The sequence below is a fragment of the Oncorhynchus mykiss genome, chromosome 27, assembly GCF_013265735.2.
Source record: "Oncorhynchus mykiss isolate Arlee chromosome 27, USDA_OmykA_1.1, whole genome shotgun sequence".
NCBI classification, from domain to species: Eukaryota; Metazoa; Chordata; class Actinopteri; order Salmoniformes; family Salmonidae; genus Oncorhynchus; species Oncorhynchus mykiss.
The window spans coordinates 13,656,720-13,682,976 of NC_048591.1; the positions used below are offsets into that span (position 1 = coordinate 13,656,720).

General features: G+C 44.3%; 1 protein-coding gene across 2 annotated transcripts; it reads left to right on the plus strand.

Moving 5' to 3' along the window:
- Positions 1-25,744, plus strand: LOC110507609 (tyrosine-protein kinase BAZ1B). 2 transcript variants are annotated; one of them, XM_021587708.2, is made up of 21 exons: positions 1-376; positions 940-1,059; positions 2,372-2,488; positions 3,429-3,573; positions 3,704-3,920; positions 5,919-6,040; positions 6,304-6,501; positions 8,243-8,416; positions 8,642-10,211; positions 11,244-11,382; positions 11,611-11,744; positions 16,462-16,573; positions 16,739-16,837; positions 17,022-17,202; positions 17,451-17,636; positions 18,305-18,452; positions 20,583-20,730; positions 21,057-21,175; positions 22,462-22,598; positions 22,732-22,838; positions 23,106-25,744. In XM_021587708.2, exons 2-21 carry the CDS (start codon positions 941-943, stop codon positions 23,713-23,715), a joined length of 4,782 nt encoding a protein of 1,593 aa, XP_021443383.2. In that variant the 5' UTR covers positions 1-376; position 940; the 3' UTR covers positions 23,716-25,744. The 2 variants fall into 2 exon arrangements, with proteins under 2 accessions (XP_021443383.2, XP_021443382.2); XM_021587707.2 differs by having other exon boundaries at positions 1-1,059.
- Positions 25,745-26,257: the final 513 nt, after the last annotated feature.

The window sequence follows — 26,257 nt, forward strand, 5'->3', positions numbered from 1 at the left end:
CAGTTGGAGAAGATGGATTTTGGCCGACAATTATGCAAATCTTCTCACCGAAGAAACATTTAATCTCAATACAGTTTTATGTGCCCAGAACTAAAATATCTTACGAACAGAGTGGACTAGGTTTAGTAGATTTGACCATTTGCCAAAGTTTATTTTAAAAAAATGCCGTTGTTTAGAAGGAGTGCAAGGGCGAAGTGAGTTACGGAAATATGCAAACGCATGCTAGAACACGCCAATAGGGTCGCTCTTTGTGAGACCAATCGAAAACGAGAGGGGCGGGATAAATCTAACGCCGCTGTTTGCTGTCGGGGAAACTGAGTTTTGGGGTTGTGCAGAATTTTGCCGGGCGGGAACTCCCGCCATTTTTTCAACCCAGGTGATAACCTCTTGGATATTTCTATTAAGTTGTTACAACCCTTTACTATTATTTTAACAACTTCAACTTTCAAGGACGGAAACTGCGAGTCAAAAAAAATCGCTCCATTAGAAGAGGCCTAGTCTTTGGAGAACGGAGAGAGCGCGCCAGATCCCCTGACGGGAACCTCCGCTGTTGCCGCGAGTTTGAGAATCCTGTCAGCTCGCCTCTCCATCCTCCTTTGGGACTAGCTAGCATACGTTTATCCGTATAGCCTACCCGAAGAGTCCATTATCAGTTCACACTTTTAAACAGCTGTTTTTGACAAGTTCGTGTTGATTAACAATGACACAACTACCGGCGAACAGAACAAGGATGCGATTTGACTGCTAGCAAGAAGTGCTGTGTTATTGTTTTGCAGCGAGGATTTAGTCGACTGGCTAGCTAGCTTGCTACACGCTGAATGCTCCTGGAATATTTTTTGGATACTTGACTACATGCTAAGGCCATATTGTGATATTTTGCGTAGTTTTGTACTAGGAGTTTTATTTGTAAAGACGTCATCGCTGCCGTTTCGTACTCAGGATGGCACCACTGCTGGGCCGGAAACCCTACCCGCTGGTTAAGCCGCTAGCCGAGCCGCCAGGCCCAGAGGAGGAGGTCTACATCATCGAACACACCAAGGAGGCCTTCAGGAACAAAGAGTATCCTTTCACATTATGGCAAAGCCGACTCAGTTCGCCAGCTAGCTGACTATCAAAGCACAACCATTATGTACACGAATTGTGACTTCGCGTTTTGTCAGTGTTTTAACATGTTATTCACCTTCTGACCTTCTGATGTTTAATAACTAAATACTGTAGAATGTTGTCTTTGTCGTAATATGAGCACACAGTGTTATTTCGTAGCCAAAGTTGTGCTCTCTTTTTAAAACTAGCTAACTAGACAAACAGTAGCTAAGTTAACTACTACTAGATTGATTTGAGAATAGTAGTATCCAGCAATCTATCGAGCTGATTTATGCCTAACTGGTTTGGGTAATTCCCAAGATCTGTTTAAGTTTGTTATGGCGCGTTTGTTAGCATAGCTAGCTAACTTTACAGAGTAGATCGAAGAGCAGCTAACTACAGACAGACAACGTCACAGATTACATCACGTCGGTTCTGACACTAGCTCATAATCAAATCGGTCTGATTTGACATGCAGATAAAATTGGCATGTTTGACTTGTTGTAAATACAACGGTTATGACATGTAAGAAAAAGCAAACGTGTTTGTGCCATGAACCACTTTCCAATAAAGTGTAGCCGGTGTAGGCTGCCTGGCATGCCCGATTGATATTAAACATGTAACGTTATCGTTCAGGTTGCTCAACTGTGTAGTAACAATGCAGTTCAATGCGTTGTTTTGAAGTCCCCTAGCCCTACTACCAATAGTTACAGAAGTGTTTTGGTGCCCCACGTGAGTTCGAGATCATGTATTGCTCCAGGAGGCTGCATAACTTACTAGGCCATCATCACCACTTTTTGTGTTTCTAGTCTAAAGGTACAGTACAATAACCTAATTTGATAAGCAGCTAATTGAGCCGCCTGTAAGCAAACCCTAACACTACTATCCCAATGTACACCATCATCAACCCAAAATGTTTGTGCTCTGCATTTTGTCAGTAAGTGTAATATAATGGGTGACGTTTGTACTGCTTAACATCTAACTAGCCTATAGCCATTGGGGTTATAGATGCCAAAGTCATGATGATATCGGGACATGACTTAACACATTGCTTAGCCTCTACAGGATCCCGAATATATGCATTTTGTGGGATGTCCCTCACACTCACTTTTAATTATTGAGATCAATTGCTGCTAACATGATTAATTAATTATGAATCAGTGGTCTCTGGGTTTACCGTAGAGCTAACTGAGTCAAGTGACTAAGCGGATATTCCTATCCTGTATCCTAGTACTCATACTATGATCATTTGAAGGGAATATGTGTTATCCTGATGAAATGGCTACAGAGAGTATGACGCGCGCTTGCAGAGGTACGCCGAACGCATCTGGACATGCAAGAGTACCGGCAGCAACCAGCTCACACACAAGGAGGCCTGGGAGGAGGAGCAAGAAGTCACTGAACTGTGAGTAACAAGCAAGTCTAGCTTGAGTGACATTACAACAGAAATGCTCTGTTTCAAAAGAAATATAAATTGTTATTCTATACAGAGGCTAAAAAGATCTGTAGCACACACTGCTCACTGTCTCCCGTTGAAGGTCACACGATTCACAGCTGTGTTATTGGACTTTCCCCGTGCGTCTCCTTCCTTTCTATTTGCATGACGTATGGATTGAGTCATCCTTGAATCCAATGATGGGGTGAATGTCTTCATTTTATTTAATGAAAAGAGAGTGCAAAATAAGTGTGTGGCATGGTCCAGAAACAACCCTTAGCACTTCACACCCCCTAGCACCTGTGTCCATCTGAAGGGATTGGATTAGGGAATGTTTTTAGACAAGGTCTAGGTTCTCTTCGTTTGATAAGTTTCAGGACAGTGTGTACAGGTTGGCTGCTGTGGCATTGAGTGCTGCACTGTGGGAGGGAAGGAAAGTTGAGTTCCGTGTGTTCACGAATGACCTCAGCGCAGTGCTACAGCCAGGCTCTGCTCCACCAGCACCCTCGGCGCAAGCCATGCAGGATCAGCAACCGTATTTAAAGATGTCTATTTATACTATGCAGGGAAGCCTTGGTTTGAATCTGCTTCCCCTGCTGGAGAAGTGGTTGTGTACAGGTAGGATGGGCATTGGTGGTCCCAGCATTCCGTTTCATTGAGATGTTACCATTTGTATTCATTCCTCGGCTCGGACTTCTGCGTGCATGTTTATGAATTACGGAAAGCATTTGCGGGTGACTCGAACAGTGCAAATAGCAATAGCAATACAAAGCCACCATCTGTCAAAATGAATTTTGTGAATGTGCACCAATAAACCCAAATCAGTTAGCATAAGAAGACTGTTTATTGCTGCCATTTTCAATCGAGTGTTCGATAAGTGAGATGTTTGACATGAGTGTTTTATGTCCAGACTTCAGGAGGAATACCCACTATGGTTCGAGAAGCCCGTCCTGGAGATGGTCCATCACAACACTGTCTCCCTGGACAAGCTGGTGGACCAGGCCTGGGTGGAGATCCTCACCAAGTACGCCGTAGACGAAGAGTGTGACTTTCTGGTGAGGTTATCTTTATTTTGGTCGAATGCTGTGAATGTTTGTTTTCATGTGGTGAGATAGTAGTCTATGAAGGTGGAAGAAATACTTTTCATGGAAAATGTTGATTCAAAATAATTTTTGGGGTCTTTAGGTGGGGAAGGAAAAGAGTTTGCGGGTTAAGGTCGTGAAGATACACCCCCTTGAAGGGAACGCTGAGGGGGAGACGTCGGAGAAGAAGCTAGAGGGAGCCTGCGACTCTCCTTCCAGCGACAAGGAGAATGCCAGCCAGGAGAACCAGAAGAAGGAACAACAGCTGACCAGAGAGGAGAGCCCCAGGGAGACCAGGGAAAGCAGGAGAGAGAGCCTCAGTGAGTACAACACGTTTGGGTCATGTTGTGCTGCAAATTATATTATTCGATTTTGGGTAACCTGCACCAAAATCCACAACATAGTAGGGGTGTAAATGTTTAAATGAAATTGGGAGCCTTAACGTTAAGAAAAATCCCTAACAGCTAAAACAATGTCCCTACAACATTCTTATGACAGTGCACTTATCACAAAACACATTATTTTCTGTGTTATAGCCTTAACCAGACAATATGCTATAAAGGCTTGGGGAACATTTTTTAAAGGTAGACTCAGCGATATGAAGTGAATGCAGAAAGGAAACAACATAGTGGGTCAACTTATGCAACAACCTAGAGCGTTGAAGTGCAAGACTACTTCTCTGCTGTTTTGGTGCCCTGGCTACCATGCTGTTAACCGTGTGAATCAAGCCCATGTGCAGTGACTGTCAGGGCAACATGCTGCATCGTGCTCATCTCTATTCTAGCCTATTCATTGATAGGCCCTGTATTAGGGAAGTTCCAAGGCATTGCAAGCCAAGAAATGGTGATCTACAGCATTCCCTTGCGAGAGACAGCTTTTGGTTGCCGGTAGATAGGCATAGTAAATGCCTATACTGCCTATGCCTATACTGTGCCCCTCCCCTCTCAGTCTCCTCCGTTCCAAAAATACTGAGTCTTAGGAGTCAATTCCTAGCGGAATCTAATCTTGACACTGCAAAATGCAAGTGAGTGTGCAAGGAATTGTCGTTAAGTTGGAAAAAATGGCAGAGAGAGGCAAGCGACGGCAGTGAAGTCCTCTATGGCAATACTTTGAGAAGTTAAATGAGAAGGAAATGTTAACTTTGCGAGGTAGAATTGAGGTACAGTAATGGTAGTACAGGTGCAATGTTTAACCATCTGAAAGGGATGCACAGTGAGACCCAAACCGTTGCTGGCAGCAGCACAGCTTCATTGTGAAATGTATGATTTTTTTCGTAGTTGTAAACGGAAAACCGCAGAAAAAAATGTAAATGTCAGTTTAAACAATGTGTCAAACTCGTTCTGTGGAGGGCCGTGTCTGGGGGATTTCGCTCCTCCCTTGTACTTGATTGATGAATTAAGATCACTAATTAGTAAGGAACTCCCCTCACCTGGTTGTCTAGGTCTTAATTGAAACCAAAAACCAGCAGACATTAGGCCGGGGGGGGGAAAGTACGCCCCCCTTTTTCTTCTCCCCAATTTCGTGGTATCCAATTGGTAGTTAGTCGTGTCCCATTGCTGCAACTCCCTTTCGGACTCGGGAGAGGTGAAGGTCAAGAGCTGTGCGTCCTCCGAAACACGACCCAGCCAAGCCGCACTGCTTCTTGACACAATGCCCTCTTAACCCGGAAGCCAGCTGCACCAACGTGTCGGAGGAAACATCGTTCACCTGGAGACCGCTTCAGCTTACAGGTGCTGAGCCAGCCACAGGAGTTGATAGAGCGTGATGGGACAAGGAAATCTCGTCCTGCCAAACACTCTCCTAACCCAGACAACGCTGGGCATTTGAGCTGCCTCATGGGTCTCCCAGCCAGCTGTGACACAGTCTGGAATCAAACCCGGGTCTGTAGTGACGCCTCAAGCACTGTGATGCAGTGCCTTAGACCACTGCGCCACTCGGGAGGCGCCCTCAAATTGATTTTAACAAAATATTGGTCCTCTAAAAAATACGGCCCTCTGTTGAATTTCAAAATCCTGACGTGGCCCTCGAGCCAAAAAGTTTGCCCACCCCTGCTTTAGGCCCTCCATGGAATGAGTTTGACACCCATTATTTATTTTTTATGTCACATCCCTATAACACAGCACATGGAGCTTTAAGACATGTGGGCTAGTTCAGAGACAGCTGTTTTTACATATTACAGAGATTTGATGTCTATTGGACAAACCTGGATGATTCTTTTTTTATTTTATTGAAATGTACATGTAAAAATAGTATAGGATCCACACAGGCCTGATCTGTTGACATGTGTTAAAGTATACTGTGTGCTTGTTTGCCATTAGGTGATCGAGCACGGCGCTCCCCCAGGAAAACTCCCACCGCTATGAAGGAGGAGAAGAAGAGATGGGTGATGCCAAAGTTCCTGCCACACAAGTATGATGTGAAACTGATCAGCGAGGACAAGGTTGGTGTCCTCTCCACTGCTTTAAAATGTCTATTGTTCACCTCCGACCATCAAGTGCACGTTTTCTGTTACTGGGTCGTGTTCATTGGTTACAAAATGGATTTAAACAGAAAGAGGCTGCCTGAACTTGTTGAATAAGAGACACACACTTTTGTTTTTCGTTACCAAATTGATTTAAAACATTTTCCATTGCATACTCTAATGAACACAACACTGGCGTCTGTTATGTAATTTATATAAATGTTTAAACCCTACACCAACAGGTCATCAGTGATGTCCCAGTGGACAGCCTCTTCCGGACTGAGCGCCCTCCGACCAAGGAGATCATGCGCTACTTCATCCGCCACTATGCACTCCGGCTTGGGACGGGAGAGACGGCCCCCTGGGTGGTGGAGGATGAACTGGTGAAGAAGTTCAACCTGCCCAGCAAATTCAGCGACTTCCTCCTGGATCCACACAAGGTAAACCTGAATTTATATGGTGTTTTGTACTTTTGTTTGTAGGTCCAAAAACCTCCACATATACTCCTGTTGGTGTCGGAGCTCTGGATTGTGTGATAGAATACAACAGTAAGACAAAATGGAAAAAAATATAGCCTTTCAGAAAGTATTCATACCCCCTGAATTATTCCACTTTTTGTTCTTACAGCCTGAATTCAAAATAATAATACAAATATAATCTGTCTACACACAATACCCCATAATGACAGTGAAAACATGTTTTTACAAAATGTTGCTAATTTATTGAAAATGAAATACAGAAATATATCTCATTTAAATTACTATTCACACCCAACCAAGCCGCACCTTGCTTTTTAAAGCGCGCATCCAACCCGGAAGCCAGCCGCACCAATGTGTTGGAGGAAACACCGTGCACCTGGCAACCTTGGTTAGCGTGCACTGTGCCCGGCCCGCCACAGGAGTCACTGGTGCGCGATGAGACAAGGATATCCCTACCGGCCAAACACTCCCTAACCTGGATGACGCTAGGCCAATTTTGCGTCGCTCCACGGACCTCCCGGTCGCGGCCGGTTACGACAGAGCCTGGACTCGAACCCAGAGTCTCTGGTGGCACAGCCCTTAACCACTGTGCCACCCGGGAGGCCACCAACATTTGCATTCTAATATAATATCTTCAAGCTCTGTCAAATTGGTTGTTGATCATTGCTATTCAACTATTTCCTGGTCTTGCCATAGTTTTGACTTAATCTACTTAAAATCTAACTCGGCCGCTCAGGAACATTCCCTGTCTTTGTGGTATGCAACTCTAGTATAGATTTGGCCTTAGGTGATTGTCCTCCCGAAAGGTGAATTAATCTCCCAGTGTCTGGTGGAAAGCAGACTGAACCAGATATTCGTCTAGAATTTTGCCTGTGCTTAGGTCCATTGTCTTTTTTTAAATGTTATTTTTTCTGAAAAAGCATACACATGATGCAGCCTCTACTATGCTTTAAAATATAGAGAGTGGTACTCAGTAATGTGTTGTGTTGGATTTGCCCTAAACAGAACACTTTGGATTTAGGAGAAAAGGTGAATTGCTTTGCCACATTTTTTGCTATATTACTTCAGTGCCTTGTTGCAGACAGGATGCATGTTTTGGAATATTTGTATTTTTCAAAGGCTTCCTTTTCACTCTTGTCAATTAGGTTAGTATTGTGGAGTAACTACAATGTTCTTGATCCATCCTCAGTTTTCTCCTATCACAGCCATTCAACTCTGTAACTGTTTTAAAGTCCCCATTGTTTGGCCTTATGGTGACATCCCTAACGGGTTTCCTTCCTCTTCGGCAACTGAGTTTGGAAAGATGCCTCTATCTTTGTAGTGATTGGACGTATTGATACACCATCCAAAGTGTAAATTGAATAACTTCACCATGCTCAAAGGGGTATTCATTGTCTGCTTTTTCTTTTACCCATCTACCAATAGGTGCCCTTCTTTGTGAGGATTTTGAAAAACTCCCTGTTCTTTGTGGTTTAATCTGTTTGAAATTCACTGCTCGACTGAGGGACCTTATAATTATCTGAATGTGTTGGGTACAGGGATGAGGCGGTCATTAAAATAAATAATCAACACCATTATTGCACACAGTGAGTCCATGCAACTTAAGTCAAGCAGTGTGAATACTTTCTGAAGGCATTGTATGCATGTTTTTATGAAACATTTTGTTTTTAATTATGTGACTAATAGTTTTTTTGCCTTCTAGTTTTTCGCAGAGAATCCAGTCTCAACCAAGCGCAGGAGCCTGAGCTCAACGGAGGGCAAACCCAGTAAGAAGCTGAAGACCTCGAACACCCCGGGAGGAGTGAATTCAGGGAACGAGAAGAAAAAGGATTCTCTTGGCATGCCCCTGAGCCCCACGATCTGGGGCCACATGCAGGTTTGTCAAATTTGATACATGCTGATGTAATCTGATTTGCAGATATTTTTACTGGATTTGTGGTTTTATAAAGAATCTTAGTTCACCTGGAATATGACTGTTGGTAGATAAACACAGGGTTTGTTTTCCTTATTTGACCATTTGAGAATTTAAATGTTCTGTAGAATTTGCAGATTTAGTCTGTTGCTTTGGATTGAATCAATAATGCATCCATTTATATTGTAGATGAAAATGAATGGCTCGCCTCTGAAGGTAAAAAATTCTGGAACCCCCAAGAAAAGAGATGGTGGGGCCTCTGTCCTCTCCTCTCCAAAATCCAGCAAAAAACCCAGGGATAAGAAATCTGCTGCTGGCAAAAAGACCCCCGGCAAGAGTGGTCAGAAGATATCCTCCAAAAAGGATAAGGGTGGAGGTGCCAAGAAGCCCAAGATGAAGCAGATGACCCTGTTGGACTTGGCCAAGAACCCTCTCTCTGCTGGAAGCCCCAAGAAGAGAGCCCGGAGCACTGGCCCAGGGACCCCCAAACTGGGCAAGCCCCTCCACCCCATGGCCCTGCATCTGCTGCGCTACTACAAGGAGCACAAGGGCAAGGAGGACAAGAGGAACGCCATGTCCTGTCTCATATCCAAGGCAGCCAAGGCCCTCTCGCCAGAGGACCGGGGCCGGCTGCCAGAGGAGCTCAGAGACCTGGTCCTGAAGCGCTGGGAGCTGCTGGAGCAGAAGAAGAAATGGGCGGCCATGAGCGAGGAGGAGAAGCAGGATGTGATGAGGAAGAGGCGTGAGGAGATCAGGGAGAAACTCCGGGAGAAGACTAAGGAGCGGCGGGAGAAGGAGCTGCAGGTGCGCCGTGAGCAGCAGCGCCGCTATGAGGACCTGGAGATTGAGGGCGGCAAGGCACTTCCTGTCTTCAAGCTGGTTGACATGCCAGAGGGCCTGCCCAACTCCCTGTTCGGAGATGTGGCCATGGTAGCAGACTTCCTCAACTGCTACGCGGGCCTGCTGATGCCCGATGACCAGTACCCGGTGACGGCAGTGGCCCTGATGGAGGCTCTGGCCGGGGAGAAGGCAGGTTTCCTTTACCTGAACCGTGTACTGGTGGTGCTGCTGCAGACCCTGCTGCAAGATGAGCTGGCTGAGGGCTACAGCGAGCTGGACATGCCCCTGTCGGAGATCCCCCTCACCCTCCACTCTGTCTCGGAGCTGGTGCGCCTGTGCCTGCGGCCGTGTGACGCCCACGGCGATGACTCTGGCCAGGGCTCTGGGGGGGATGACTGGGGCCCCCTAGGGGGATTCGACCAGGTGGTAAGCGGTGAGTTCCTCGAGCAGCTGGAGGCGGTGGAGGTGTTTGAGCTGACGTCGACAGAGAAGGCCAGCCTGCTGGTAGCACTGTGTCACCGCATCCTCATGACCTACTCGGTGGAGGACCACGTGGACTCCATGCAGCAGCGCTCGGCCGAGCTGTGGAAGGAGAGGTTGGCCTCACTCAAGGAGGTCAACGACCGCAAGCGGGCTGAGAAGCAGCGGCGTAAGGAACAAGCCGAGGTCAAAGGCGAGGAGGCTGCCAGTGGCGACACGCCATCAGCCACCGCCGGCGACACGCCACCAGCCACCACCAAGGTGGAGAAAAAGAAAGAGGGTAGCGCTAAGAAAGAGGTGAAGAAGGTGAAAGCAGAGCCAGTGGCCGCGGAGCCGGTAGCCACCGAGTCGGAAGACATGATCAGTACGGTGAAGAGTAGGAGGCTGATGTCCATCCAAGCCAAGAAGGAAAAGGAGGAGCAGGACAAACAGAACAAGGGTAAGGACAGCTGAGAGTATTGTAGGTCATTAGACTGGGCCATTTTTCCTGTTCAGGTCACATGGTAAGGAAATACTCATCACTAGTCATAGAAAAAATATTAAACATGTAAACAGCAAACATGTCGTCCCCCATGAATTATGCAGCGCTTCCCATGAGCCAATCAGTGTAATTTTGTAAATGCCAGATCTCCATGGCAAGACGCATCATTCGCTCACTTTTAGTCAAAATCGGGCCGTTGGTGTTTAAGATCTCGTGGGTTAGCTAGACTCATCCCTAAGCGTGTGTGCCAAATATCATCACTGAGTCAAACAGTTTAAGAGAGCTAAAAGTGTCTGTTATATCGCCACCATGTTGTCGATATGAATGTTCTTGCATATGTTATGTCTTGAGTGTTTGCAACATGTGTACCAAATATTGTTATAATATGAATGTCTTTTGACTGATTTATATGCATTTGTATCAGACAACGTGAAAGTTTATTGGTCATTAGTCTTGAAAATACTGCGTTGAGACCTTTGTCCATAGATGCCACATCAAGTTTTGTGTAGATCGGTCAGTTGGTGCCAGAAGAATAGCGTTGAAGTGTTTTTCGCAAATTCAAAATGGCGGAGTCCCTGAGGCCCCTAAGTCAAACAGGGTGAGGGGCTTGACCTTTCAAAGTTATCATTTTCAATCTCTTGTTACAGCGCCAACATCTGACCAATCAGTGTAATTTTGTAAATGCCAGATCTCTATGGTAAGACAAATCATTCACACAAGTTTCATCAAAATGGGGCCAATATGGTCTGAGGTCGCGTGTGACTAACGTACTAACAGACGGAGACCGATCCAAAGTCCTCTCCCCAATTTTTGTTGTGGAGGACAATTAGATGAGATGACTATGGTTGAATTTGAGCCAAACAATGGTTTGTCCATGGTTGCATAGGTGATTTATGCAATGGGAATGCTCTGTTAAGTGCCTATTTAAAACAAAGCGTATTTTTTTTTTTTTTGTTACCGGCTCCAATAATTCAGTTTCTCTCCCCTCAGAGCGCATGGAGAAGGAGGCGGAGGAGGAACGTGTCCGCAAGCAGAAGGCTGCAGCAGAGAGGGCCTTCCAGGACGGCATCGCCAAAGCCAAACTGGTGCTGAGAAGAATCCCACTGGGAACTGATCGAAACCATAACAGGTCAGCACGCACACTTCAATGATGCACAACCGGTTCAGGTGTTTCATTTACAGTTTACTCTTGATACATGCACATCACTTATATGGTTTAGTGCACGCATCCTCAATGGTCCCAAGACTTTGGATATATTAGGAATCAACAACTATGTCAAATGTAAACTAAATTAATGTCACGGTTGGTTTATATTACCGTCGGTATTGACCTTCCAGCTCTTTGTGTCTGTGTTAGGTACTGGCTGTTCTCTGATGTGGTGCCTGGCCTGTACATAGAGAAGGGCTGGGTGCACGAGAGCATTGACTATAGCTACACCCTCACCCTGGAAGAGGCTTCAGCCGAGCCTGAAGACGAGGAGGAGACTAACGGTGAGTTATTACACTGTCATCACATCTGAGAGGCTGTACTATGTTTAGTGCCTCATGTCCCAGAAGCGTAAAGGAATATAATTAATAAATATAGCTGTGAGCAGCAACGACGTATTACAGATGATTTTGAACATTAGCGTTACATATGCAAAGAAGTTTCTTATAGTTTCCTTGTTTTAGATATCAATACCAAATTCAGTGTGGTTTTTCTTTGGGATGTCAATTAGAAACAATGTTGACTCTGTGGTTCCATAGGTGATTTATGCAATGGGAATGCTCGGGTATGTGCCTAATTTAAAATAGCAACGACAAGTTTCAAGTTAATAGTCCACTGTGGGGTGGATTTACAGTGGTTTAAATGGACACATCTAATTTGGCAATAACTCATCTTTTGATCAATCCCTTTGCTTTTTTAAAACATAGGTAAGACTTGAACCATGGGCTATGGTTCATGAGAAGATTTTAAAAGTATTTTTAGCATATTTGTGTATGGGCTAATATGCATCTTGTAGTGTGACAATCTTTGAATACGTCAGTGTTATTTTCTTAAACTCTTTAGGGGCTATTGTGATGAGTCAAAAGACATTTAGAGTAAATCTGACTTTTAGTCCATGATTATTCTGAGCATTAGCGTTACAGGGCGGCAGGGTAGCCTTGTGGCAGGAGCGTTGGACTAGTAACCGAAAGGCCTCATAATCCCCGAGCTGACAAGGTACAAATCTGTCGTTCTGCCCCTGAACGACCCACTGCTCCTACTGCTCCTAGGCAGTCATTGAAAATATGAATGTGTTCTTAACCGACTTGCCTAGTTAAATAAAGGTTAAAAAAAACAGTCAAAGTGAATTGTTAATAGTTTCCTTATTTCTTTTTTTGCGTATTAACTTGAAACTTTGGCATTGATAAGCCATTGTGGAGTGGATTTACAAAGGATTTTAATGGACATGTAAAATCTTCTTTCCTTATTTATCTCTTAACCTAGTGGTTCCTAAACTTTTTTGGCCAACTACCCCATTTTGATATCTGAAAATGTTTGCGACTCCAACCACGTGGGGGGGAAATGTATGTAATTATTAACAGCCAATGTTTATGGCAGTCAACTCACCGTCACATACTTTTAACGTGCGGCTATGACGGTCAATTGCAAATGAGTCTGACATAAGACACGTTATCTCACCACCACTAATGATGTGCTTGATGCATGTCGCATCGGAGCGTCTGAAAACCATGCGGTGTAGTCGACAGTGTGCATCTCTGCTCTCAAATCCAACCTGGATACATTTTTGGTTTTAATGCAGACGAGAGCACTTAACCCAGCTTCACATGAGTTTGATGGTGCTTCAAGACAACTGGGAACTCAGGAAAAACACGAGGTCAAATCATGACGTCGGTGATCGTTACGTCAGCAAGTCTGAGTTCTAGAAAGAGGCCCGACTTCCCGAGTTGTATGACTGTTCAAGCTCTTATTTTTTATATTTAATGTTTCCAGTTGTCTTGGAACACTCTAAAGTTGGAGATTTCTGAGTTCCCAGTTGTTTTCAACATTGCATTAATGCTCGGAGGGAGACTGCAGGGTATTCCCTTTGTGACGAACCAAAACACTTGCAGGCTTGTGTTCAGTTTGTTCAGTTTCCCGTATGTCTGTTACATAAGCAAGGAGCCATTTTTCTTTTCATTAGTCTTTTTGTTTTTATATATCCATTGTGAAAGACAACAGTTCCTCTCTCAATATGAAACATTTTAAAACACTCCATCTTGGTAACCACCAAGCCTTGGTATGAAATAGAACATTGTCATGCTCTGATCCCATACCTCCACATAGTTTGCAAACAGGCGTGCGCGCAGTGGTTGTGGTTTGATGTAGTTTAGAATCGAAGTTACCTTCCGCAGTAAATCTGAGTTTTGTGCTGCCAGTTGCAAATATCATACAGTGCAGAAGGACTCATAACTAGAGTGCAGAGGCCTGCCCGCCATCTCTTAAGATCATTTATTTAGGCACGGTTACATATTTTATCAAATATAAATCAACATGTAAACAAGGATCAGAATAACACTTTAGAGTGTCTGTTTGCATCGCGTGCGAGACGAGTGGTCCGTTGCTCAAGGAGCGAGAGACGGTCAGACATTACAGTAGCAGGTAGGCCTATATACAGTGCCTTCGGAAAGTATTCAGACCCCTTAACCTTTTTCGCATCTTCTTAGGTTACAGCCTTAATCTAAAATTGATCAAATTGTTATTTTTCCTCATCAATCTGCACACAATACCCCATAATGACAAAGCAGAAATATCACACTTAAGTATTCAGACCCTTTACTCAGTACTTTGTTGAAGCACCTTTCGTAGTGATTACAGCCTCAAGTTTTCTTGTGTATGCCACTACAAGCTTGGCACACCTGTATTTCTCCCATTCTTGTTTACAGATCCTCTCAAGCTCTGTCAGGTTGGATTGGGGAGCTCTTTTCACGTCTCCAGAGATGTTCGATTAGGTTCAAGTCCAGGTTCTGGCTGGGCCACTCAAGAACATTCAGAGACTCCTGTGTTGTCTTGGCTGTGTGCTTACGGTCGTTGTCCTCTTGGAAGGTGAACCTTCGCCCCAGTTTGAGGTCCTGAGCGCTCTAGAGCAGAATTTATCCTTTTCATACATTTTTGCTCCGTTCATCTTTGCCTCGATCCTGACTAGTCTCTCAGTCCCTGCCACTAAAAAACATCTCCACAGCATGATGCTGCCGCCACTATGCTTCACCGTAGGGATAGTGCCAGGTTTCCTCCAGAAGTGACACTTTGCATTCAGGACAAAGAGTTCAATCTTGGTATCATCAGACCATAGAATCTTGTTTCTCATGGTCATAGTTTTTAGGTGCCTTTTGGCAAACTCCAAGCAGGCTGTCATAAGCTTTTTATTGAGGTGTGGCTTCTGTCTGGCCACTCTACTATAAAGTCCTGATTTGGTGGAGTGCTGCACAGATGGTTGTCCTTCTGGAAGGTTCTCCCTTCTCCACAGAGGAACTCTAGCTCTCTGTCTGTGACCATTGGGTTCTTGGTCACCTCCCTGAACAAGGCCCTTCTCTCCTGATTGTTCAGTTTGGCTGGGCAGCCAAATCTAGGAAGAGTCTTGGTGGTTCCAAATTTCTTCCATTTAAGAATAATGAAGGCCACTGTGTTCTTGGGGACCTTCAATGCTGCAGAATTGTTTTGGTAACCTTCCCCAGACCTGTGCCTTTCAGTTTTATTTTTAATAAAGTAGCAAAAATGTCTAAACCTGTTTTCACTTTGTCATAATGGGGTATTGTGTGTAGACTGCTGAGTCAAGGGGTCTGAATACTTTCCAAAGGCACTAGGCCTATATATGATAAAGAACAATCAAATAGCTAGGTAGCCAATTCAAACCATGTCTTTTGAACTTTTTAGCTATTATTATCATATGTTGTCGGCATGTCCCAAAAAACGTTCCATCAACACTTGTGAATAAGGCCATGCAAAGTTGATTCATTTTTTACAACAAGAGTTTCACTTCACCATTGTATTAATTTGGATTTGGTTCAATCGGGATGAGTCGAATGTGAATCAAAATAGTTATGTGAATTGGAAACAGTAATATTAGATGTAGCCTTTCTTTAGGATTCAAAACCTTTGTAGATATTTCCAGTTGATTTAGGCATCCAATGTATGGGACATTGCAGGCTGACTAGAATCTATTGAGATGCAAAGTAAACACTAAGATAAGATAAATATGACTCAACTAAAAAGGTACATTTTACTGATGAAAATTTGTGTGCTTGCTTCAGCTTAATAAAAAGATTTGTAGCCTACCATGGCCATTTTGATCTGCTGTATTAAATGAGTGGATTATTTCAAAAGGCGTAACTTATTTGGTTGTAATGTCGCAATGTTATACAGGACAGCTAGTGGGTGTAGGCTGTTATTCCAGCCCCCCTCTGTTTGAGCAGGGCTTGATCAAAAGCCTGCACATCCAGTAGCTTTCCATGCTGAGTGTTGACCACGTGTTTTATACAGCTGCCTAACTGGTATTCTACTTTTGTTGGGGGTTAAGTGCCTTCCACAACGACAGGAGATGGTACTTGGGATCAGAGAGTAGCCTCTGTGTCAATACCACATTAAGCATACTTTTGTTACATGCACATATAGAGACGCCACTAACAGTTGGTCATGGATATTTGGTTAAAATTCATGAAATTCCATCTGTCAATGTGTATGAACCCTGAAGTTAAGAGGCCTATGTACCGAATTTGATTTTCTTTCTCCAAATTTCCAAAATGGAGGAAAATCAAACCTGATGGACTTTATGGGCCCTTGAGGCAAATTTGTTCAGCATGTAAAAGACTCCTACATACAACATTTAGTCTCTACTTATAATAGGGCCACCTATAGGCCAATCAGTGGCATTCTTTTAGACTAAATGACTCATGGTCCTGTAGTTTGTGTGCTTAGAAACGTTACCAATCTAGCTGTGAGTTATTTGACCATGTCCCAGAAAATTATTTTAATTCAGAGAATAACAATGTTTCACAGCTTTGCTGTGAACCCCTAAATATAATTGAGTGATATTATTAGTTGTAGTAGATGGTCTTGTAGTAGTTGCAGCGTTTAAACCTGGGTCATATACCTTAGGGCAGACTGTAGAAAAATAAGCCATTCCTATTGGTCAAGTTTGGTTTTGTGCCTACTGAACACGACCCTATTCTGTTGCTGGTCCTGCAGATGTTGAGGACGGTGGCAGTCTAGATGGTGCTCTGAGCGAGGGAGCCCACCAGGGGGCGCCAGCTGCAGTCTGCATCGAGACCACCACTCCCAACCAGGGACAGAACCTCTGGTATGAAACTCACTTGCAGAGATGGTCATTGGTTGACTTGTTAACTAAAAAGATTTGTGTGTCTTTCAATAGCAGTGTTAAAACGATACTTACACCAGAGAGTAGATGATTATATTTGTTCTAGGGCATACTATGTGATTACACCTAGCTTGTGTTGTGTTGAAGGTTTGTGTGTGATGCTCCACGGGACCTCGATGACCTGGTGGAGAGCCTCCATGCACAGGGTGTGAGAGAAAGCGAGCTGAAGACCAAGCTGCAAGTCAGGTGAGGAGACAAGTGTTACATTCTACATTCCCTCCACCAATTCACTCGACTCCACACTTTACATTAAAAAAAAATAATGTTTTTGTCTTGCTCTATTTATGCAAATAGCCCAGAGTTTTTCCTGGTTAGGTCACATGGTACAGGTATATGTGCGACTGACTGACTGGATGTTGTACGCTGACAGGTACCAGGACATCCTCCACTCTATCAACCTGGCCCGCAAGGGGAACCCAGGGCTGAGGAGCTGCGACGGCCACCAGGAGCTGCTCAAGTACATGCGCAGCGACGTCATCGAGGTGGCCTCGCGCCTCCAGAAGGGCGGCCTGGGCTACATGGACGACAGCATGGATGAGTTTGAGAAGAAGGTAACTATTTATTCATACAATCAATTGACATGTTTGGACTCAGGACTTTATCCTGATCACTTATCTGGTCAGGTCGTATGGTCAGGAAGCACTAATGGCCATAAACATTATTTTGTTCAACCAACTTTTCAAGATCTTCCTCAATGCCCATTTACCTGTATTCAACTTTGTGCCTTGCACATTCGGCAAAATATGACCTCTGAACTTTACCATTCCCCTCTGACATCTTTCTCTTTGTGTGTGTTCAGGTGCGTGACCTGGAGAACCTGAAGGACTTTGGGGAGTGTGTCATCACTCTCCAGGCTTGTGTCATCAAGAAGTTCCTGCAGGGCTTCATGGCCCCCAAGCAGAAGAAGAAGAAGAAGCAGGAAGGGGAGGAGAGCAGGAAGACTGAGGAGGTGGATGAGGAGAAGAAGCTGGCAGAGGAGGCCAGGGTGAGTAATACATATTTTAATCAGAACATGGTATGTTACCTGTAATTAAAAACAAGGCAACCCCCTTTCAAACAGTCTCTTATTTACAATTTTCTTGCAAATATAACCCCTTTTATACATATCAGTGCGTAACTGGCAATTTGTATGGGGGGAGGGTTAAACCATGGGGCCTGTTTGCAATTAATATTAGGAAGGTATTAAACCATATTGTTATTGAATTTACCCGTGTAAAACAGACCCATGTGGTTACAGGGTCTGAAAATACAGGTTTCATGACTAGGTCTCGAGGTGGGTTGTAAATGTAGTATGATTTTATTTTATTTGTACCCCTTACCTCTTTCAGGTATAAGCAAAATATGGTATAAAGAGGAGGTTATGGTAAAGTGTGATTTGTATCTGTATATGAAAGGGGTATTCCTAACGACTAATCCAGAATCCAATGTTTCTTCATAGGATAGGATTGAAGCTAGGGTAATCTGTCCCATGATCTGGTTTTAAAGGGCTGCTTCTACCCCCAAGCTGTATTTGAGCTTAAGGAGGACTGTCTTTTCAAATCAATGTTTATTTAAAGTGTGTTTTAAACACACTTTTTTTTTTTCTGTGAAAATCGATACAATAAAAGAGATTAAATAAACAATGTCAATAATAGTAATTTGTCTGCTGTGCAGGTGGCGACGGCAGTAGAAAAATGGAAGACAGCGATCCGTGAGGCTCAGACCTTTTCCCGGATGCACGTGCTGCTGGGCATGCTGGACGCCTGCATCAAGTGGGACATGTCGGCAGAGAACGCACGCTGCAAGGTGTGCCGCAGGAAAGGTGGGTGATCCTCAATGTCCTGGAGCTGTCAGAAAACTGAAGGGGGAATTTTAAATGGTGTCAATGGAAAAATGGCATTCCAATTAGTAAGAAACAATTGAAGATAGTATCCTAAAAGTGGATCTAATTTTAACACTAAAGTCAATCAGATGAAGAAAAACTGAAATGTATCATTAGGTGGCGGTAGAGCACCGTGCCCCAGCGTCTCGTTAAGAACACTTTTCACAGTATTGAGTCATCTACACCTAGGGTTTCCCAAACACGGTCCTGGGGTCCCCCCTTGATGCAAGTTTTGTTTTTTGTCCTAACACTACACAGCTGATTCAAATAATTAAAGCTTGATGAGGAGTTGGTTATTTGAATCAGCTGTGTAGTGTTAGGGCAAGAACCAAAACGGGCACGCAGGGTGGGCCCGGGAACAGAGTTTGGGAAACCCTGGTCTACACTACAGCATTTGACTGTCATTTCCTGCCTGTTGGAGATTATCTGCCTGAGCAAAGTCCTGTAAAGACTTGGCGATTCACAAATCACCTTGCATCCAAACAACTACCCACTAAAGCAGGGGTGTCAAACAAGGCCCACGAGCCCATTTCAATCCGGCCAGAGAGGTGGTTTGAGTAAAAAATGGATTTCCTCTGGAATGTTTATTCAATCTCAATCGACATTGAAATTACTAGAAGTAAATGGAGACTGTAGAAATAATGACCTGGGCCTCCCGTGTAGTGATCTAAGACACTGCATCGCAGTGCCGCTGGAGGTTCTGGGTCCGCAAACGGGAGACCCATGGGGCGGCGCACAATTAGCCCACCGTCGTCTGGGTTAGGTGAGGGTTTGGCAGGCAGGGATGTCCATGTCCCATAGCACACTAGCGACTCATGTGGCGGGCCAGGCGCAGTGCACGCCGACACAGTCGCCAGGTGTACGGTGTTTCCCCCGACACATTGGTGTGGCTGGGTTCCGGGTTAAGTGGGCATTGTGTCAACAAGCAGTGCGGCTTGGCTGGTTTGTGTTTCGGAAGACGCACGGCTCTCGGCCTTCGGCTCTCCGAGTCCGTACGGGAGTTGCAGTGATGAGAAGAGACTAACTACATAAAACAATTGCATACAACGAAAAAGGGGTTAAAATAAATAAATAAATAAAATAATGACCTAGATTTAGTCTCTTTTTAAAAAAATATATATATATTTTTTTTGTCACATACCCCCAATAGCTACAGTGAAATGTGTTTTACTCTGAAGCTTGATACAGTCATTGAAATGTAATTTAGGGGTAGCATAGAAAAATCCAAAAGTGATGGATAGAGGACAATATTTTTCACATTTTGGCCTTTGAGTCAGACCTCGAACAGGCAGAAACAAATTATTAACTAATATATATACATACATACATACAGTATAAGGCCCTGTAAGTGTTGATGTAATATAAGTACCAATTACTGTAAGTAGAAGTACAATACTCAAGGCCCTGTATGAAAATACACTACTCCCTCCTATCCATGTTGCTGATTTGACATTAGCAGAGTTGGTGTAGTGGAAACCTACCCAGTGATTTCAGGTTAGCCATGACTTATCCTTAGCCTTATCTTGAACTGCAAATATTTGGAAATGAGACTGATTTCATATAGGTAATAAATTATTATGATGAATGCTTGTTTTGGTAGAGCTAATGGGTGAGCTAATAAGTGAAACAAAAGTCACTCTGGGCCCCTTCTCCCTGAGGGTTTGACCACCTGTCTCATTGCAAACTGAGCCCTAGCCAAATGACCCTGGATGTTTCGGGGCATCTTGGTCCAATGCCATATCATCCCCTACTCCCTAGCCCTTTTTGTGAACCACTCAGATTTTTTTGTCACATCTGTCCCTGTCAAAATAGTTCCTCCACCTCTAATCAGTAACCACCTCTGGTCCTAACTTGTAGATCTGAGTCCTGGGCTATGAGGGATGCAGCGCTGGTATTTTTTGTTTGTTCAGTTGGAGCTTTTGCACACGAACTCTGTACAAAGGCTTCTCCTTATTTCATATGAATAACTTTAGCTGGTCTTAGTGACTTTATGTATACACATTTCATTGTCTTGAGTTAATGACTCTTTACTGAGTCTGTTTGTGATGATAATCTCCATCGTGTCTTCAGGTGAGGATGACAAGCTCATCCTGTGTGACGAGTGCAACAAGGCCTTCCACCTGTTCTGTCTGCGCCCCGCCCTCTACCGCATTCCCCAGGGGGAGTGGCTGTGCCCCGCCTGCCAGCCTGCCGTGCAAAGACGCTGCTCCCGCGGAAGGTAGGGGGTCACACAATAAAACGCATCACTTCACTGGAGGTTTAAAGACTTAGCTGTGTCTAAACTTTCTTGTTCCTCGTCAAACACAAGCAAGCCGTTTCAATCTGAAGATGGTACTGTATAGTCCACTTGGAAAATACTTGTTTTATTATTTTGACTCCACTGATGTGCCCCCCAAAATCATACAATTCTGTTTCTAGTTTGATGTTCTTCCAAACCTACAGCGTGTGAAGAAAGAAGTCTGTTTTGCTGGTTGGGTGGTTGTTGGGTACCAATTGGATGAATGCTCTTTAACATAGAATGCTGGTGGCTACTTGTTGTTCCAGAAACTACAACGAGGACACTGAGGAAGAGGAGGATGAAGAGGAAGAAGAGGAGTCTGAATCGGAGGACTCTGATGAAGATGACGAGGAGGATGCTGATTACAAGGCCGTGGGCCACAGCTGTGAGTATTATTGACCCCCTTGCTGATTTAAAAAAAAAAAATTATTTATTTATTTATTTATTTATTTATTTATTTATTTATTTATTTATTTGTATTACTTTTTAGTGGGAGTCTTGCTAAAGAACATTCTGTTTTCTTGGTACATTTTCAGTTAAAGCTGTAGCACAATGTGGAATAAGTCAAGTGGTATGAATACCTTCTTATGGCACTGTTTGTATGGGGTAGAGGAAGGGGTGGTCATTCAGTAATCTTGTCAACCTGTATTTTGACAAAGTGAGCCCATAAACCTTTGATTTGTTAAGCCACATTTTACTCCTGAACTATTTTGGGCTTGCCTAAACAAAGGGGTTTATTTTTTTCATTTAATTTGTATTCGTTTGTGGAATTATTTCCACTTTGACATTTACAGAGTATTTTATGTAGATCAATGACAAATTCACAATTAAATCTATTTCAATCCCTCCTTGTAACTCAACAGAATGTGGAAAAAAAATCCCAAGGCAGGGTGAATACTTCAATATGACACCCACTGTATATTTATTGAATCGGTGTAAGTGCAGAGTTGACACAGAAGCCCATACACTCTGAAGCTAACAACTGTGGACTAGGGCTCTAAGACTGTGTGGGAAGGGCCTGTTGTGTAGCAGTGGTTTTACATAAATACTAGGACCCAGATTGTCTCCTATCCTGACCAGCAGACCAGGGAAAACTCTGAACAGCACGAACAATGGACACATTTCCATTTCACGAGTGCAGAGAGATTTGGAATGACAGGAATGTGGTGCAGTATTCTGAGCCCATTCTCTCCCCTCTTCATTGTCTAAGTGTTGTCATTGTCCCCCACCCCCTTTTGATCTGGTGGGCTTTTCACCCCCAGCTTGGCTTGACAGTATGTGGCAGAGTGATCCTCTGAGTTTAGGCATGCACGAAAGGTAACCACACACAACTGGGTTTGGAAGACGGGTGGTTGATGGTTATAGTGCTGCAATAACATTGCAAACCAAACTGGGAGAGGATACGGCCTCGTGCATTTTGAGGTCTCTTGACTAGGCACAGCTCCCTCCCTCGGATCATTTGGGCTCATTGATGAGCCTATTAGACCAGAGGAGATCTGTTGAAAGATTTTTTATTTTATTTTTTTATTTACAAATCTGAATTATATTTGACCATTTAACTTGTGATTTTATATCTTCATCCCTGTTCTTACAGTTCAAACAGGTACAACAAATGGGGCTGACTGAAATATTTTCCTGATGGTGTGTATTTAACTAGACTCTTCTTCCCAGTGAGATCAAGGAAGAAGACCAAGCACTCTAAAGCATCGAAGGCGTCCAGTAAGGGTGGATCTAAGAAGCATACTCCCCCCAGTAAACCCAGGAAACAGAAGGCTGCCCATAGCAGCCCTGCAGACCTCGACGAGCTGGTGAGAACACACCCTATGGCTCATGGTTATAAAGACTTTGGTCTGGTGACTCCAACGCACTGGTGCAAGCCAGCTTCTATGCAGATCATTTGACCCCTTCCCAACACTATGGTGTGTGTTTGGTTTGCTGCAGGTGCATCAGAGCTCAAAGACAGGTGTGCGTCGGCAGGCCCTGGAGCTGGAGAGGAGCGAGGAGATCCTGCAGAAACTGGTCAAATTCCGCTACAGCTGGCCGTTTAGGTGAGACTGATGCACTACTAGTCTGTTAGACTGGCATGCTGGGAAATGCCTTCTGAAAGTGTTTAAACTATGGCTTGACTGGTACAACTAACTTTGGACTTATACTCCTATCTCAATGTAACAACATACATTAACTATATAAATATCAGACAGTTGATTTTTTAAATTTTCAATGTAGGTGTCCATGTGAATTCCATAGCAATGGTAACAAGCTAACTAGATCTGAGACAGTAGACCTGACCCCTAACCTCCCCATCTTCTCTCCAGAGAGCCGGTGTCAGTAGAGGAGGCGGAGGACTACTTTGACATCATCTCCAGCCCCATGGACTTCCAGACCATGCAGGCCAAGTTCAGCGAGGGCCAGTACCGCCACGCCCAGGACTTCCTGGAGGACGTCAAGCTGGTGTTCTCCAACGCTGAGGAGTACAACCAGACGGGCAGCTCGGTGCTCTCCTGCATGGCCAAGACGGAGCAGAGCTTCACCGAGCTGCTCCACAAGCTGCTGCCCGGCCTCAGCTACCTGCGCCGCCGCCAGCGGAAGAGAGTCAGTCGGACCCCCCAGGTCTCAGAGGATGAGGAGGAAGAGGAGACGCCGAAGGTTCGGAAGATGCAGAATGGGAAAGGCAAGGTGGGTCGGCCCAGGAAAGCAGTGGTGGAGCAAAGGAGGAGAGAGGAGGGGAGCGAGGAAGAGGGAAGCGCGAAGAGGAAGAGCAAGCGGGCGGTGGCCTCTTCCTGCCGGAGAGACTACCGGGAGCAGGAGAGCGATGGCGAGGAGTGCGACAAGCGGAGAACTCTGCAGCGTGGGGCTGATGGCGGGGATAGTGACGAGGAGAACAGGGCCGGCCACCGACATTCCAAGCGGCAAAAACGCTCCTAATGAAGTCCAGGGTGCTTTTTCTGTTCTGTCTTTTCAAATTTCTGCCCCTAAATGAAGCAGAACCCACCTCCCAATTCCGAGGAAATGGGGCTCAACTTCTCAGATGGAGTTTTTTTGTGATTTTGGTTTTGTTAATATTTTTTAGTAAAAAAATAAGAAACTGATTTATATTTGTAATGCGATTTAATATTTTGACATTTTTCAAACCAAGAAATTTACATTTAAGACGAGAGGATTTGTCAGAGCTCTTAGAGACCATCCCCCACACCTTACATTCTGGTCATCCTCCCAGGTTTAAAGTTGCGTCTTGGGCTGAGAGAGATGGGCTGGTAACCGTTGTCCAGGATAAATTAGGTCTATGTCGATGTACAGTCATCATTCTCTGGTTTTGCTTTTTTTGACGTGACTTAACACTGGCCTTTGGGCAACCCGGCCGTGTGAGGCCACCAAAGTCCTTGGCGTCTACGTCTGAATTCTTTCTTCAGGCCACACACACACACACACACTGCCTAGCCATCACTCTGCCTAAGCATTGAAACAGATTATCCAGGTTTTTACATATGCAATTCAGTTTCCAGTGTTATTGACAATGAAAAGACCTATTGTACAAACAGCAGTACTTTTTAGTCCCCTCTTTCTCCAGATGGCTCTGTTCTGGATGCAGAAATACATGTTTATCTGCAGTGTCTCATTCCTGGTCCGCCGCGGTACCCGACCTTTCACCTCCATAATGTCCTCAGGTTGAGTAGTTGATTCTCCTTCAACTCAGCCCTGTAGTTCTCTCCCTGTAAAACTATGCCTGCCGCCTTTATTTTCACATGTCCACTGTCTCATTAGCATTTATAGGCTTTTATTATTTGAAACCAGTGTTGAAACCACATTCAAGGATAACCATGGTCTAAATGCATGGAAACGTGCTTGTTGATTTTAAATGTGATTTTCGTGTTCAGTGTTTTTGTTGCACATCTGTCTGAATTTGATTCAAAGGCAGTGTATGAGAAATACTTGTGAGCTGTAACCACTTCCTCGTTCACAAAGATTTGTCAGCGGTCATCTTTATGCCATCCATACAAAGTCTGGTTAGGGTCTAATCCGAGGTAGGCGGTCTGTGTGGGGAGGAGGGTTCGTGGACCATGGGACGTGTTAGGTTCACATTCTTCAGCAGCAGGTTATTGCCGCTGCTTCAAATTCCTTTCCGTTTCCATTCATTAGCACCAGGTGGCGCTATACTACTGCACGCTTAACCAGCATAGTGCAAGCCATGGTCTCATGAGAACCTCTTGTTTTGTTCGTGTCCCTTTCCTTAACAACCTCATGCACGTTCTACTATCACTAGAGTGTGTACCATACTGACACCTTGGAAAGTGGCTAAGATCCTTATAGTAATTCTCAGATGGGGTGTTGGGGTATCTATGTACAGGTCGCAGGCTAGGTAGTGATCTACAATGCAGAGGTCTTGACTATGCCCTGTTCTGTGTATGCAGCTATGTGCTGTTCTATGCAGTACGTTAGGTTTTCCGACACGTAGGATTGAGGATTCAATGACCGATCTGATTTAATTTTGGTTCTTATAATTTGGGCCGTTTTTTTTAAAAAGCGTTTTGAGGTTTTTGTTTGTACTACTCAACTCCTGTATCTGAGATGATTGGGATTTCATTGTTGGCTGTTCAATTACATTGAATGTATAGATGGAAGTGCAAATCTAGATGACTGCGAAAGTGACTGCTCTCAGAATACCTGTCTGTTGTAAATGCTTTATTTCTGGAAGAACTAAGAGTATTTTATACTTTTTTTTTTGTATTAAGTCTCAACTGGGGTCGGGATTGGTTGGACAGGTGTGGGGCTCACATGTAAAGGATATGGGAGTTTAGATCTCCCCCTTTTTGTCTTCTTTGTTTTGAGGTAAATATTATTCCCCCAGCCATCACTGCCAATGGTACACCTTCTGATCCATCATTGCCTGTGGGGAGGAGTTAGCCAGGCTGACGTATGTTTTCTTTACTTTTTAATAAAACATCATACAATGGTATTGCTTTTCTAGTGTCTTGCTTATTTCTGTCTTTATACTTTGGTTGGTTGAATGCACTGATTCTAAGTTGTCTGCTTCATGACTGAAATGTAAATGTTGATAAAGGTCCTATGCATTGTGAAAGATGGTTACAACCCAGTACATGTATGCTTAGTTTGAAGATGACTAGAAGCCGTTTTAATTCTGCAAGTTATCTGAGGGGGGACAAGACTTTCCTTAAAAGACTGTCCTATTAAGGCAGCTTTTGTGGAGTCAAGTGAAACTCTTGTGTGTCAGGTTTGAAGGGTTTCGTTGCCTCGTCGGGACGGCTGGAACACTGACGTGGGGCTTCATCAGTCTGTCTGCGGTCGGGCTCTCTGGTTCGGTCTCACTAGGCTTGCACTCTCACCCAGAGAAGCATGCCATTCTTTTAATTACAGACACTTGTGTTGTTCTTGGACCTCTCCGGAGGCACCAGGTAATTATCCCTAGTCTCTCGTGAGGCACACAGGCTCCAGACTTTCCACTGTTGCA